Consider the following 17,014-nt stretch of genomic DNA (forward strand, 5'->3'; position numbering starts at 1 on the left):
AGTTTTCTTTAAGGAATGATATGTCCACTGTACATTATACGTTTTCGAGAGTCTTATTATTGTATGTTGATATAAGAAATTTTGTTAATTAGTTTCAACAAATTAGAGTAAATATTTTCAATATTATTACAAATTATAGAAGGAAAAAACATATGTAAGAGACAAGAGATAGTAATTTGAAGAAATTATACAGAAACTGGAAGATGGCCAAGGTCGAGCCTCTCTCTCTCAGAAATGGCCATAAGAGAAAGAATGTGATACAAAGCTGTTGGTAAATGTGTAATATAATCTCTACATATCTCAGTGATCACAAACCCTTATGTTATAAAACTGAGGCCAGTGAATTTGCCAAAGATGTGTTAAGTAAAGTAAGATAAAGAGAGATCTATGTATCAAGTATGAATTGTATTATTTATGTTATGAGAGAGCCATGTCTATTTTTGCTATTATAGATATATTCTTATACATTTTTATCTGTGTTTGGTATTTGGCCAACGTAACATGAATCAAATGTAGATATATCATTACAGCCGTCAGATGTCAGAGATGTTAGCCAGATTGTAAGGGAATCTGTGTCTATCCCTAAATCTCTCGGTTAACAGAAGCTGTTATTTCAGAGTTATCTGTTTTAATGTGCTTATGGGCTGATTATATACCCTTTCATGTAAGAGGTGGACGGAGAACGTAGCAATATACCAAGCAGCCGTCAGCTGTCAGATGTTAGCCAGACGACAAGGGAATCTGTGTCTAGCCCAAATCTCTCTCTGTTAACAGAAGCTATTATATCAGAGTTCTGTCTCAGTAGGGGTAAGGGCTGATTATATACTATCAAAGGAAGGGAAAGGATTGTAACATGTATTCAGATTAGACTTTACAGTACGAGTTAATGAAACACCAAGTGGAAGGTCAACTACAAAGAAAACAAAAATACTTATTTTCATTTATAAGATTTACAAGGTTACAACCGATATATATATATATATATATATATATATATATATATATATATATATATATATATATATATATATATATATATATATATATATATATATATATATATATATATATATAACATCAAGGTCATGATACACATGGCAAGACATTAGGGTTCTGACCTAGTCTTGGTTACATCTGTTTGTTTCAGCATTGACGAATATGGAGCATTTTACATATCTAGATTGTCCATCAGTTGTTTTATGCTTGCTGGTAAGGAGAAATCTCATGTAGATTTGTGAACTGTAAATAAATGACAAGTCTATGAGGGAGGAAACGTAAAGTTACCGAGCAGGTTCTCACCATATGCTGACTGATGAATGATTTTCATAGCTGCTCTTTAGGAAAAATTTAAAAGTTAAACAATGAGCATTGATATAAAATGTTGTTCTCGGCTGATGAAATTTATATCAGACTTACTTGATAAAGTAAAGAGATGCGTTTCATTTCAAATATTATTCAAATGTTTTGACTGTTTATATTTTCTCGTAGCATTTGCACCAGTTAAAGTTATTACAGGTGTAGCCTACGGCCACTTGGTGTGTGTGTGTGTGTGTGTGTGTGTGTGTGTGTGTGTGTGTGTGTGTGTGTGTGTGTGTGTGTGTGTGTGTGTGTGTGTGTGTGTGTGTGTGTGTGTGTGTGTGTGTGTGCGCGTGCGTGCGTCTATTTACGGAACGGAGCGAAGGACTTCTACACACTTGAACATTCTTTGATATCATACAACATTGAAATATTAGTATCTTTTATCAGCTGAAATTGCAAGGACAGGTGAGGCATATATGTATATATATATATATATATATATATATATATATATATATATATATTTTTTTTTCTTTCATACTATTCGCCATTTCCCGCATTAGCGAGGTAGCGTTGAGAACAGGGGACTGGGCCCTTGAGGGAATATCCTCACCTGGGCCCCTTCTCTGTTCCCTCTTTTGGAAAATTAAAAAAAAAAGTGAGAGGGGAGGATTTCCAGCCCCCCTCTCCCTCCCCTTTTAGTCGCCTTCTACGACACGCAGGGAATACGTGGGAAGTATTCTTTCTCCCCTATCCCCAGGGATAATATATATATATATATATATATATATATATATAAGAATACTTCACACGTATTCCCTGCGTGTTGTAGAAGGCGACTAAAAGGGGAGGGAGCGGGTGGCTGGAAATCCCCTACCTCTCTTTTTTTTTTTTTCCAAAGGAAGGAACGGAGAGGGGGGCCAGGTGGGGATTTTCCCTCTGAGGCCCAGTCCTCTGTTCTTAACGCTACCTCGCAAACGCGGGTAATGGCGAATAGTATGAAAAAAAAAAAAAATATATATATATATATATATATATATATATGTATATATATATATATATATATATATATATATATATATATATATATATATATATATATATATATATATATATATATATATATATATATAAGGCGACTAAAGGGAACGGGAGCGGGGGGCTAGAAACCCTCCCCTCGTATCTTAACTTTCTAAAAGGGGAAACAGAACGAGTCACGCGGGGAGTGCTCATCCTTCTCAGATTGGGGTGTCTAAATGTGTGTCGATGTAACCAAGATGAGAAAAAAGAATAGATAGGTAGATTGTTTGAGGAAAGGAACCTGGATGTTTTGCTTCTGAGTGAAACGAAGCTCAAGGTTAAAGGAGAAGAGTGTTTTGGGGATGTCTTGGGATTAGTGAGAGGACAAGATCAAAGGAAGGATTAGCACAACTCCTGAAACAGGAGTGGTGGGAGTATGTGATAGAGTGTAAGAAAGTAAACTCTAGATTCATATGGGTAAAACTGAAAGTTGATGGAGAGAGATGGGTCATTATTGGTGCATATGCACCTGGGCATGAGAAGAAAGATCATAAGAGGCAAGTGATTTGGGAGCAGATGAATCAGTGTGTTAGTGGTTTTGATGCACGAGACCGGGTTATAGTGATGGGTGATTTGAATTGAAAGGTGAGTAATGTGGTAGATAAGGGAATAATTGGTATACATGGTGTGTTCAGTGTTGTAAATGGAAATGGTGAAGAGCTTGTAGATTTATGTGCTGAAAAAGGACTGGTGATTAGGAATACCTGGTTTAAAAAGCGAGATATACATAAATATACGTATGTAAGTAGGAGAGATGGCCAGAGAGCGTTATTTGATTATGTGTTAACTGATAGGCGCGCGAAAGAGAGACTTTTGGATGCTAATGTGCTGAGAGGGGCAACTGGAAGGATGTCTCATCATTATCTTGTGGAGGCGAAGGTGAAGATTTGTAGAGGTTTTCAGAAAAGAGGAGAGAATGTTGGGGTGAAGAGAGTGGTGGGAGTAAGTGAGCTTAGGAAGGAGACTTGTGTGAGGAAGTACCAGGAGACACTGAATACAGAATGGAAAAAGGTGAGAACAAAGGACGTAAGGGGAGTGGAGAGGAATGGGATGTATTTAGGGAAGCAGCGATGGCTTGCGCAAAAGATGCTTGTGGCATGAGAAGCGTGGGAGGTGGGTAGATTAGAAAGGGTAGTGAGTGGTGGGATGAAGAGGTAAGATTATTAAAAAAAGAGGAGAGAGAGGCATTTGGACGATTTTTGCAGGGAAATAATGCAAATGAGTGGGAGATGTATAAAAGAAAGTAGCAGGAGATCAAGAGAAAGGTGCAAGAGGTGAAAAAGAGGGCAAATGAGAGTTGGGGTGAGTGAGTATCATTAGATTTTAGGGAGAATAATAAGATGTTTTGAAGGTGGTAAATAAAGTGCGTCAGACAAGGGAAGAAATGGGAACTTCAGTGAAGGGGGCAAATCGTGAGGGGATAACAAGTAGTGGTGATGTGAGAAGGGGATGGAGTGAGTATTTTGAAGGTTTCTTGAATGTGTTTGATGATAGAGCGGCAGATATTGGGTGTTTTTGTCGAGGTGGTGTGCAAAGTGAGAGGATTAGGGAAAATGATTTGGTAAACAGAGAAGAGGTAGTAAAAGCTTTGCGGAAGATGAAAGCCGGCAAGGCAGCAGGTTTGGATGGTATTGCCATGGCATTTGTTAAAAAGGGGGTATATATTGTTGACTGGTTGGCAAGGTTGTCTAATGTATGTTTGACTCATGATGAGATGCCTGATGATTGGCGGAATGCTTGCTTAGTGCTTTTGTCCAAAGGCAAAGGGGATAAGAATGAGTGCTCAAATTACAGAGGTATAAGTTTGTCGAGTATTCCTGGGAATTTATATAGGAGGGTATTGATTGAGAGGGTGAAGGCATGTACAGAGCATCAGATTGGGGAAGAGCAGTGTGGTTTCAGAAGTGGTAGAGGATGTGTGGATCAGGTGTTTGCTTTGAAGAATGTATGTGACAAATACTTAGAAAAGCAAATGGATTTGTATGTAGCATTTATGGATCTGGAGAAGGCACATGATAGAGTTGATAGAGATGCTCTGTGGAAGGTATTAAGAATATATGATGTGGGAGGCAAGTTGATAGAAGCTGTGAAAAGTTTTTATCGAGGATGTAAGGCATGTGTACGTGTAGGAAGAGAGGAAAGTGAGTGGTTCTCAGTGAATGTAGGTTTGCGGCAGGGGTGTGTGATGTCTCCATGGTTGTTAAATTTCTTTAAGGATTTGGTTGTTAGGGAAGTGAATGCAAGAGTTTTGGAAAGAGGGGCAAGTATGCAGTCTGTTGTGGATGAAAGAGCTTGGGAAGTGAGTCATTTGTTGTCGCTTATGATACAGCTCTGGTGGCTGATTCATGTGAGAAACTGCAGAAGCTGAGTTTGGTAAAGTGTGTGAAAGAAGAAAGTTAAGAGTAAATGTGAATAAGAGCAAGGTTATCAGGTACAGTAGTGTTGAGGGTCAAGTCAACTTGGAGGTAAGTTTGAATGGAGAAAAATTGGAGGAAGTGAAGTGTTTTAGATATGTGGGAGTGGATCTGGCAGCGGATGAAACCATGGAAGGGGAAGTGAATCATACGGTGGGGGAGGGGGCAAAAATTCTGGGAGCCTTGAAAAATGTTTGGAAGTCGAGAACATTATCTCGGAAAGCAAAAATGGCTATGTTTGAAGGAATAGTGGTTCCAACAATGTTGTATGGTTGCGAGGCCTGGGCTATGAATCGAGTTGTGTGCAGGAGGGTGAATGGGCTGGAAATGAGATGTTTGAGGACAATATATGGTGTGAGGTGGTTTGATCGAGTAAGTAATGTAACTGTAATAGAGAAGGTTTGAAGTAAAAACATTGTGGTTGAGAGAGCAGAAGAGGGTGTTTTGAAATGGTTTGGTCACATGGAGAGAATGAGTGAGGAAAGATTGACCAAGAGGATATATGTATCAAAGGTGGAGGGAACGAGGAGAAGTGGGAGACCAAATTGGAGGTGGAAAGATGGAGTGAAAAGATTTTGACTGATCGGGGCCTGAACATGCAGGAGGGTGAAAGGCGTGCAAGGATAGAGTGCATTGGAACGATGTTGTATACCGGGGTCGACATGCTGTCAATGGATTGAACCAGGGCATGTGAAGCCTCTGGGGTAAACCATGAAAAGTTCTGTGGCTCCTGAATGTGTTAAGGAAGCTGTCTTTTCGGTGCATTATTACATGACAGCTAGAGAATGAGTGTGAACGAAAGGGGCCTTTGTTGTCTTTTCCTTGCGCTACCTCGCACACTTGGGGGGGAGGGGGTTGTTATTCCATGTGTGGCGAGCTGGCGATTGGAATAAATAAGAGCAGACAGTAAGAATTATGTACATGTGTATATATGTATATGTCTCTGTGTGTATATATATATGTATACATTGAGATGTATAGGTATGTATATTTGGATGTGTGGGCGTGTACGTATATACATGTGTATGTGGGTGGGTTGGGCCATTCTTTCGTCTGTTTCCTTGCGCTACCTTGCTAACGCGTCACCACGGGAGCCTTAATACAACTTTAAGATATTAGCATACTGTCCACATTCTCAATCTAATCTCCTTATTCGTTTCCACAGAGCTTTTAATGAATTACAGTATTTCTTTATGTCTTTTCTTTCATATTCTTCCTTTTTTACTACAGCCTTTGATTGTTCTGTCCCGATATATATCTTTCATTTTCTTTACATCTTCTCGCATCTGATGGCACTGTCCGGGACTTTGGATTTGATACCTGTTTTTGTTTTTCTTTTTCTGTTTCTTCGTGTAACTACGTAAACATCGGATCCTGACTCTTGCTAAGTTCAGATAACATTACGAGCCTTATGGTCACAGATGACTCATATTTTAGACTATTCATATCGTTTCTTTCATGGATCTAGTCATACGTAACCGGCCACGATACTTTCCCTTGTCTGAATCCATAAGTGTGTGTGTGTGTGTGTGTGTGTGTGTGTGTGTGTGTGTGTGTGTGTGTGTGTGTGTGTGTGTGTGTGTGTGTGTGTGTGTGTGTGTGTGTGTGTGTGTGTGTGTGTGTGTGTGTGTGTGTGTATTCATAAGATGCTCTGCAAAACCTAATACCACTTGACACATGTAGAAATGCATCCGAATCGTGGAATGAGTCGTATAGATGATGAAAAAATGTATAAGTGTGAAGTATGGCAAGTACATATCTAGTAGTTCTATTGCGTGCTGTTGTAACGATCAGGTCCTTAATTCATTGTGACTTGCTCCCGGAACTTCGAAAGTAAACGTTTGGAGCAAGAATCACCTCAAACCCGAGGATAAGAACTCCACTAAAATGTCCACAGACAAGGACTATGAACATCCCCTGAAATCAAATACAGCTTGTTATGTTCTAATCAAATACTGATAAATGTAGCCACTTTATATATATAAATGTAGCACTGCATACACTTACTAGGTGTATGTATACTGACATGATAGCAATATCCCAAGATATGAAACTGCTTTTCTTACCCAAAGATTTGCTACAGACAGGGAAGTCATGACAGTCATTTTCTTCGGAGGATAACGACAGTAACTTGAGTTGGGTTTGGCTCCCAAAAACCAATACCGAAATATCCCTGACTCGACCACTGCTAAGGACCTGTGTAGAAAAACAAAAACATGTGTTGTTTTAGATTCTGATATATGTACAAGCACATGTATACTTTACAAAAAAATGAATGGATGAAGTTACACAAAAGATTGATCGAGTGAATCACAGACTTTTGAAAATGCAGAGATTTGAGGCTGAAGGTTATGAGTCTACATTTCTTTTTAAAAATCATCTCTTTCAGCAACGTGTCTGGGATTCGAAGGTTTTCCAGATATCAGAAAACATTGACATTATTATCTCTGTTCCAAAGCAGACTTTCCAGTATTCATAGATGCGAATGACAAGATTTCGAGTGGAGTCCCAACGTCAGAAGTATTACAGTTGCTACATGTTATGATATAGACATCCTATGGGCAGAGTAAAACATGAATTCTATCTTTTTATGAAAGACAACCAAACAACAAACGCGAATTGTATTGATAATAGTAAGAAATTGGTCCTTATTCTATGTTATAGTCAGTTTCGATGGGCAATAAATGTCTTCTACATAGAGACAAGAAGACTAGGGCTAAGGTATGGTAGCTCTATGAATAAACACCATATGATACCTCGTAGAGCCTTCCCTTCTCAATGAAAATGTTATTTAACGTCTTACGGATGCGGGTGAAAATTACGGATTGCTGGTGAAAATTGGTCCAGATGGAGGCAGCAAAGATGGTACCTGAATTATATGAGAGATAAGTTACAGGGGAAATTTGCCCTTCATAGAATGAGAGAAGAGTGAGGGGTGATCTGATCACAAACTTAAAATTTCATAAACAAACCGATGACTTGGAGGGTGATCAGTCATTTAAGAGATGTAAGAAGAGAAAAACCAGAGAACCGAACAGGAAATAAAGTGAGAAACTTGTTAAAAAAGATGTAAAGTGCTTTTCTACTATGAGAGTGGTGAATGAATGGATTAGAATGACTGATGATGTCACGAAAGCAAACACCATGCTTAAATCTAAGAAGTATAATAGTACAGAATGTTTAAGACTTGGGGCACCACTAGTTGAAAACTCCCTCCTCAGAGAGTACAAATGGGAAATAATAATGGTAATAATAATAATGATAATAATAATAATAATAATAATGGTAATAATAATGATAATGATAATAATAATGATAATGATGATGATAATAATAATAATAATAATAATAATAATAATAATAATAATAATAATAATAATAATAATAATAATAATAATAATAATAATAATAATGATAATAATAATGATAATAATGATAATAATGATAATAGTAATAATGATAATAATGATAATAACAACATTAACGATAATAATATTTATCTTCATTATCATTATTTGTAGTAGTAGAAGTAGTTGTAGAAGTAGTAGTAGTTGTAGTAGTAGTAGTATGATGATGATGATGATGATGATGATGATGATGGTGCAGAAACAAGACATACTGTTTACTGTGGAATACATTCAATATCATTGATAAATGTAGCTTGAAGAAAACATCAGATTTATGGGAAATGAAACAAGATTGGAAAATGAACTGGTACCTTTTACTCATAGCACGTAGAAGTGGACTGTTCTTCTGGACGATTAAAGTAGAATAGAACGGCAGGAATCCATCTTTGGACATGTAGAAGTCACACCGACCTGTGAACGGATAATTCTATGATAATTCATAAGAACCAACGCAGCAGAAAATTGTTTCCTTTTTAAATGCTTGATGGATTTTTGATAAGCCTTCTCTACTGCCAGGCTAATGATGAACAGAAGGAAATATTGGCTAAATAAGGAATTAAATACTAAATACAAGGTTTATTGAATTTGAGCAGCCATTCGGCTGATAATGTAGTTGTCATATTACAGAACTCTGACAATAGTATCTGGTTATGATAACAAAAGAGCATAAGATGAGGTGGGGCTGGATACTTCTACACTTTGTATAAGCTAGGTACATGTACATGGTATGAGGAAGTTATACAGAGGAAATTCTAAATGACTAAATGAAATCAATGTTAAGATTTTTATCATCATTCTTATCGAGGCAACATTTAGTGTTCTCAACACTCTTATGATTCTTGCAAAAGCCATCATATGGATTAAATTTTTGAATTCGTTTGTGCTTTCTTTTTAGTTGAGTCTCTTTAACATATTCTGTCCATTCCCGCCTGAGCGAGGTAGCGTCAGAAACAAATTATTTGAGTTACAGGGTTATGTGAATACAGAGACCGCACAGACCCAAACATCCTCGCTTGGTTCCTTCCTCTTTTCCTTCATTTTGGGAAAATGATATAAGAGAGGAGGACTTCCAACCCTCCTGCTCCCGCCTGTCTTCGATGTCTTCACAACACGTAGGTTTACCAACATATGTCTATTTGCTACATCTTGAACAGTTGTGTTCGGGTTGAATCTATCTCTGACAATAGTAGCTTTTTGTGCAAATGATAATGAGAAAGTCTCTTATATAAAAAGTATAGGATAAACAACCGTTACAAACAAAAGAACACACACACACACACACACACACACACACACACACACACACACACACACACACACACACACACACGCACACAATTCTAATTGATGCCAGCACTGAGTAGTTCATTGAGATGTGAAGAGGTAGGACAACCAAAGGCCATAACATGAAGCGGAAACTTATCAGAAAGAAATTAAAGAAAACGTCTGATAGAGTAAGAGTAGCATATGAATGGGATAAACTGAGTTAGAATAAGTGATGAGAACATTTAAAAGTTTTAGGATTTAAGCACCAAAAGAGACGTTCAAAAGATAGAACTTCAAGTGTATAGAGTTTCTTTCTTATACTGCACGGATAGGCAGTCACGTATATAATTAAATATACATACTCATACATATATATTTACATAAACAAAAGCATTTACTTATACAAACACACACACCCATATACATGTATATGAATATGATTAATCAAACAGGCGCAAAGTACACACATGCATAACCGCCTAAGCAAATAGAACACAGACACACAGGAACTTGTACATACGTTGAAATACATGACTTAAACTCGCTAGCATTCCCTTATTGTTTGAGAAAGACAATAACTTCACGCAGTAATTTTTCGTTGCGACAATAGAAATTATACACATCGCATGTAGATGAAACACCAGGTCAACAAAAAATATGAAGCTTCCTTTCATCATGTAAATTAACTGATTCATCTTATCCGCTGATGATGATGACATTATCATATATGATATATAATCATTGCTTTTATTTTTCCTTTTCAAACCTGTTCGTGAGAAGTCCTGAACGATCAAGTTCCTCTGTGTGACGCCAACGTCTACGAGGATATGGTCACCTCGTCTCACCAGGGTGTCGATACTCTCCCGGAACTGGGCCTGAGTGTGGAATGTAACGCGTCCTTCACTCTCTAAGTCTGCAACCTCTCGGAATATTCCTGATTTGACGGTCTAGAAATTTTGAAGAAATTGGTAATTAGCTTGTTATTCGGAAACAAGTTAATGGAACAATCCATATCATCATAATATTAGTTTATCATACTTTGTCGCTGTCTCCAGCGTCAGCTAGGTAGCACATACAGATGTATATACATACACGCCCACAAACGAACATATTCATACCTATAGTTTTCAATGTATACATACATATACATACAGAGACATATACATATATACCATGTACATATTCATACTTGCTGCCTTCATTCACTCCCTCCGCCACCCCGCGCGCGAGGTAGCACTAGCAAAAGACAACAATGGCCACATTCGTTCACACTCAGTCTCTAGCTGTCATGTGTAATGCACCGAAACCACAGCTCCCTTTCCATATTCAGGCCCCACAAAACTTTCCATGGTTTGCCCTACACGCTTCACATACCTTAGTTCAATCCATTTACAGCACTTCGACCCCTGTACGCCATATCGTTCCCAATTCACTCTATTCCTTGCACGCCTTTCATCCTCCTGTATGTTCAGGACCCGATCGCTCAAAATATTTTCACTCCATCTTTCCACCTCTAGTTTGGTTCCCACTTCTTCTCGCTCCCTCCACCTCTGACACATATATCCTCTTTGTTAATCTTTCCTCACTCACTCTCTGCAGTTGATCAAACCATTCCAAGACACCTTTTTCTGCTCCTTCGATCGAACTTTTTATTACCATACATTTTTCTTACCCTTTCATTACTTATTCGATCAAACCACCTCACACCTCATATTGTCCTCAAACATTTCATTTCCAACATATCACCCTCCTGCGAGCAACCTTATCTATAGCCCACGCCTCGCAACCATATAACATTGTTGTAACCACTATCCCTTACAACATACCCATTTTGGCTCTCCGAGATAACGTCTTCGCCTTTCACATATTCTTCAACGCTCCCAGAACCTTCATCCCCTCCCCCACCCTGTGACACACTTCCGCTTCCATGGTTCCATGCACTGCTAAATCCACTCCCAGACATCTAAAGCACTTCACTTCCTCCAGTTTTTCTTCATTCAAAATGATCTCCCAATTAACTTGTTCCTCAACCCTACTGTACCAAATAACCTTGCTCTTATTCACATTTATTCTCAGTTTTTTCTTTCATACACTTTACCAAACTCAGTCACCAACCTCTGCAGTTTCTCACAAGAATCAGCCACCAGCGCTGTATCATCAGTGAACAACAACTGACACTTCTCAAGCCCTCTCCTCCACCACAGATTGCATACTTACCCCTCTCCTCAAAACTCATGCATTCACCTCCCTAACCACCCCATCCATAAACAACTTAGACAACCATGGAGACATCACGAACCCCTGCAACAAACCGACATCCACTGGGAACCAATCACTTTCCTCTCTCCCTACTCGTACACATGCCTTACATCCTTGGTAAAAACTTTTCACTGCTTTTAGTAACTTACCTCCCACACCATATACTCTTGATACCCTCCACAAAGCATTTATATCAACCCTATTATACGCCTTCTCCAGATCCAAAAATGCTACATACAAATCTACCTGCTTTTCTAAGTTTTTCTTCACAAACATTTTTCAAAGCATATACCAGATCCACACACCCTCTACCACTTCTGAAACGACACTGCTCTTCCCTAATCTTATGCTCTGTGCATGCCTTTACCCTCTCAGTCAACACCCTCCTGTATAATTTTCCAGGAATACTAAAGAAACCTTGTACCTCTGTAATTTGATCACTCACCTTTATCCCCTTTGCCTTTATACAATGGAACTATGCATGCATTCCGCCAATCCTCAGGCACTCCACCATGAGCCATACATACATTGAATATCCTCGCTAACCAAGGAACAACACAGTCACTCCCCTTTTTATACAGTCGATTGCAATACCATCCAAACACCGCCTTGCCAGCTTTCATTTTCAGCAAGACCTTCACTACCTCTTCTCTACTTAACAAACCATTCTTCCTGACACTCTCACTTCGCACACCACCTCGACCAAAGCACCCTATATCTGCCACTCTATCATGTAACACATTTAACAAACCTTCAAAATACTCACTCCATCTCCTTCTCACTTAATCACTATTTGTTATTATTTCACCATTTGCGCACTTCACCGATGTTCCCATTTCTTCTAATGGCACTTTATCTACCTCCTTTCAAAGCAACTTTTTATTCTCCCTAAAATTCAATGATACTCTCTCTCACCCCAACTCTCATTTGCCCTATTTTTTAACTTTCTCTTGACCTACTGCTGCATTCTTTCATACATCTACCAGTCATTCGCACTACTTCCCTGCAAAAATCGTCCAAACGCGTCTCTCTTCTTTTTCCCTAACAATCTTACATATTCATCCTACCACTCACCACCCTGTCTAATTTCCCCACCTCACACCTTTCTCAAGCCACAAGCATCTTTTGCGCACGCGATGACAGCTTTCCTACATAAATCCCATTCCTCCCTCACTCTCCTTACGTTACTTGCACTCACCTTTTGCTATTTTACACTCAATCTCTCTTGGAACTTCCTCACACAAGTCTCCTTTCCAAGCTCACTCTCTTCACCAAAATATTCTCTCTTCATTTATGAAATCCTCGATAAATCTTTGCCTTCATCTCAACAAAATAGTGATGTGACATCACTTCAGCTGCTCCTCTCAGCACATTAACATCCAAAAGTCTCTCTTTCACCCGACTATCATTTAACATGTAAGCATATAACGCTCTCTGGACATCTGTCATACATAAATACGTATACCTATATACATATATCTCTTTTTAAACCAGGTATTCTTAACCTTCAGTCCTTTTTCAGCACGCAAATCTACAAGCTCTTCACCACTTCCATTTCCAACACTGAACGCCCTATGTACACCAGTTATATCCTCAACTGCAGCTTTACTGACCGTTACATTCAAATCACGCACCACTATCAACCCAGTCCCTTGCATCAAAGCTGCTAACATACTCATTCTGCTGATTCCAAAACGCTTGCCTCTCATGATCTTTCTTCTCATGACCAGGTGCATAGGCAACAATAATCGTCCATCTTTCTCCATCAATTTTCAGTTTTAACCATATCAATCTAGATTTCATTTTATTACACTCTCTGACATACTCCAACAATTACTGCTTCGGGAATATTGCTACTACTTCCTTTGCTCTTGCCCAGTCGCTGAATTTACTCCTAAGACACTCCTAAACCACTCTTCCCCTTTACCCCTAAGCTTAGAGCCAAAGCATATATATACACACACACATATATATATATATATATATATATATATATATATATATATATATATATATATATATATATATATATATATACATATATATATATATATATATATATATATATATATATATATATATATATATGTATATATATATATATATATATATATATATATATATATATATATATATGTATATATATATATATATATATATATATATATATATATATATATATATATATATATATATATATATATATATATATATATATATATATATATATACATATATATATATATATATATATATATATATATATATATATATATGTATATATATATATATATATATATATATATATATATATATATATATATATATATATATATATATATATATATATATATATATATATATATATATATATATATATATATATATATATATGAGAAGCGTGGGAGGTGGGTTGATTAAAAAGGGTGGTGAGTGGTGGAATGAAGAAGTAAGATTATTAGTGAAAGAGAAGAGAGAGGCATTTGGACGATTTTTGCAGGGAAAAATGCAAATGAATGGGAGATGTATAAAAGAAAGAGGCAGGAGGTCAAGAGAAAGGTGCAAGAGGTGAAAAAGAGGGCAAATGAGAGTTGGGGTGAGAGAGTATCATTAGATTTTAGGGAGAATAAAAAGATGTTATGGAAGGAGGTAAATAAAGTGCATAAGACAAGGTAACAAATGGGAACTTCAGTGAAGGGGGCTAATGTGGAGGTGATAACAAGTAGTGGTGATGTGAGAAGGATATGGAGTGAGTATTTCGAAGGTTTGTTGAATGTGTTTGATGATAGAGTGGCAGATATAGGGTGTTTTGGTCGAGGTGGTGTGCAAAGTGAGAGGGTTAGGGAAAATGATTTGGTAAACAGAGACGAGGTAGTAAAAGCTTTGCGGAAGATGCAAGCTGGCAAGGAAGCAGGTTTGAATGGTATTCCAGTGGAATTTATTAAAAAAGGGGGTGATTGTATTGTTGACTGGTTGGTAAGGTTATTTAATGTATTTATGATTCATGTTGAGGTGCCTTAGGATTGGCGGAATGCTTGCATTGTGCCATTGTACAAAGGCAAAGGGGATAAGAGTGAGTGCTCAAATTACAGAGGTATAAGTTTGTTGAGTATTCCTGGTAAATCATATGGGAGGATATTGATTGAGAGGGTGAAGTCATGTACAGAGAATCAGATTGGGGAAGAGAAGTGTGGTTTCAGAAGTGGTAGAGGATGTGTGGATCAGGTGTTTGCTTCGAAGAATGTATGTGAGAAATACTTAGAAAAGAAATGGATTTCTATGTAGCATTATTGGATCTGGAGAAGGCATATGATAGAGTTGATAGAGATGCTCTGTGGAAGGTACTAAGAATATATGGTGTGGGAGGCAAGTTGTTAGAAGCAGTAAAAAGTTTTTATCGAGGATGTAAGGCATGTGTGGGTGTAGGAAGAGAGGAAAGTGATTGGTTTTCAGTGAATGTAGGTTTGCGGCAGGTGTGTGTGATGTCTCCATGGTTGTTTAATTTGTTTATGGATGGGATTGTTAGGGAGGTGATTGCAAGAGTTTTGGAAAGAGGGGCAAGTATGCAGTCAGTTGTGGATGAGAGAGCTTGGGAAGTGAGTCAGTTGTTGTTCGCTGATGATACAGCGCTGGTGGCTGATTCATGCGACAAACTGCAGAAGCTAGCGAATGAGTATTGTAAAGAGTATGAAAGAAGAAAGTTGCGAGTAAATGTGAATAAGGGCAAGTTCTTTAGGTAGAGTATGGTTGAGGGTCAAGTCAAATTGGAGGTAGGTTTGAATGGAGAAAAACTGGAGGAAGTAAAGTATTTTAGATATCTGGGAGTGGATCTGGCAGCGGATGGAACCAAGGAGGCGGAAGTAATTCATAGGGTGGGGGAGGGGGCGAAAATTCTTAGAGCCTGGAAGGATGTTTGAAAGTCGAGAATATTATCTTAGATAGCAAAAATGGGTATGTTTGAAGGAATAGTGGTTCCAACAATGTTGTATGGTTGCGAGGCGAAGCCTATGGATAGAGTTGTGCGGAGGAGGGTGGATGTGCTGGAAATGAGATGTTTGAGGACAATATGTGGTGTGAGGTGGTTTGATCGAGTAAGTAATGTAAGGGTAAGAGAGATGTGTGGTAATAAATAGAGTATGGTTGAAAGAGCAGAAGAGGGTGTTTTGTTATGGTTTGGTCACATGAAGAGAATGAGTGAGGAAAGATTGACCAAGAGGATATATGTGTTAGAGGTAGAGGGCACGAGGAGAAGTGGGAGACCAAATTGGAGGTGAAAAGATGGAATGAAAAAGATTTTGAGTTATCGGGGAGCTGAACATGCAGGAGTCTGATAGGCGTGCGAGGAATAGTGTGATTTGGAACGATGTGGTATACCGGGGTTGACGTGCTTTCAATGGATTGAACCAGGGCATGTGAAGCGTCTGGGGTAAACCATGGTAAGTTCCGTGGGGCCTGGATGTAGAAAGGGAGCTGTGGTTTCGTTGCATTATTGCATGGCAGCTACAGACTGAGTGTGAACGAATGGGGCCTTTGTTGTTTTCCTAGCGCTACCTCGCACACATGTTGGGGGGATGGGGTTCTTATTTCATGTGTGGCGGGGAGGCGATGGGAATGAATAAAGGCAGACAGTATGAATTATGTACATGTGTAAATATGTATATGTTTGTGTGTGTATATATATGTATACGTTGAGATGTATAGGTATGCATATTAGCGTGTGTGGACGTTTATGTATATACATGTGTGTGTGGGTGGGTTGGGCCATTCCTTTGTCTGTTTTCTTGCGCTACCTCTCTAAAGTGGGAGACAGCGAGGAAGGAAAATAGATAAATATAAATAATATATATATATATATATATATATATATATATATATATATATATATATATATATATATATATATATATATATATATATATATATATATATATATATATATATATATATATATATATATATTCCTATGAGTCCACGGGGAAAATGAAACACGAAATTTATTTCATTTACTTATTTTGCTTTGTCGCTTTCTCCCGCGAAAGAGACGAAAGAAATGGCCCAACCCACCCGCATACACATGTATATACATACACGTCCACACACGGAAATTTACATACCGATACATCTCAATGTACACATATATATACACACAGAGACATATATATATATACACATGTACATAATTCATACTGTCTGCCTTTATTCATTCCCATCGCCTCCCTGCCACACATGAAATAAGAACCCCATCCCTCCCAAATGTGTGCGAGGTAGCACTAGGAAAACAACAAAGGC

At 38.0% G+C, this 17,014-nt stretch overlaps 1 protein-coding gene across 1 annotated transcript in view; it reads right to left on the reverse strand.

Annotated features, from left to right (window-relative positions):
* Nucleotides 1–6,596: 6,596 nt before the first annotated feature.
* LOC139758278 (probable glutamate receptor) overlaps nt 6,597–17,014 on the reverse strand; it is a 57,391-nt gene continuing 46,973 nt past the window's right edge. Inside the window, exons 8-11 of the mRNA XM_071679487.1 lie at nt 10,233–10,413; nt 8,512–8,611; nt 6,860–6,989; nt 6,597–6,710 (exon numbers count right to left, since the gene is read on the reverse strand). Coding sequence (XP_071535588.1) covers nt 6,597–6,710; nt 6,860–6,989; nt 8,512–8,611; nt 10,233–10,413 — 525 coding nt within the window. The remainder of the gene's footprint in view (nt 6,711–6,859; nt 6,990–8,511; nt 8,612–10,232; nt 10,414–17,014) is intronic.

This window comes from Panulirus ornatus, chromosome 30 (assembly GCF_036320965.1).
Source record: "Panulirus ornatus isolate Po-2019 chromosome 30, ASM3632096v1, whole genome shotgun sequence".
Lineage (NCBI taxonomy): Eukaryota > Metazoa > Arthropoda > Malacostraca > Decapoda > Palinuridae > Panulirus > Panulirus ornatus.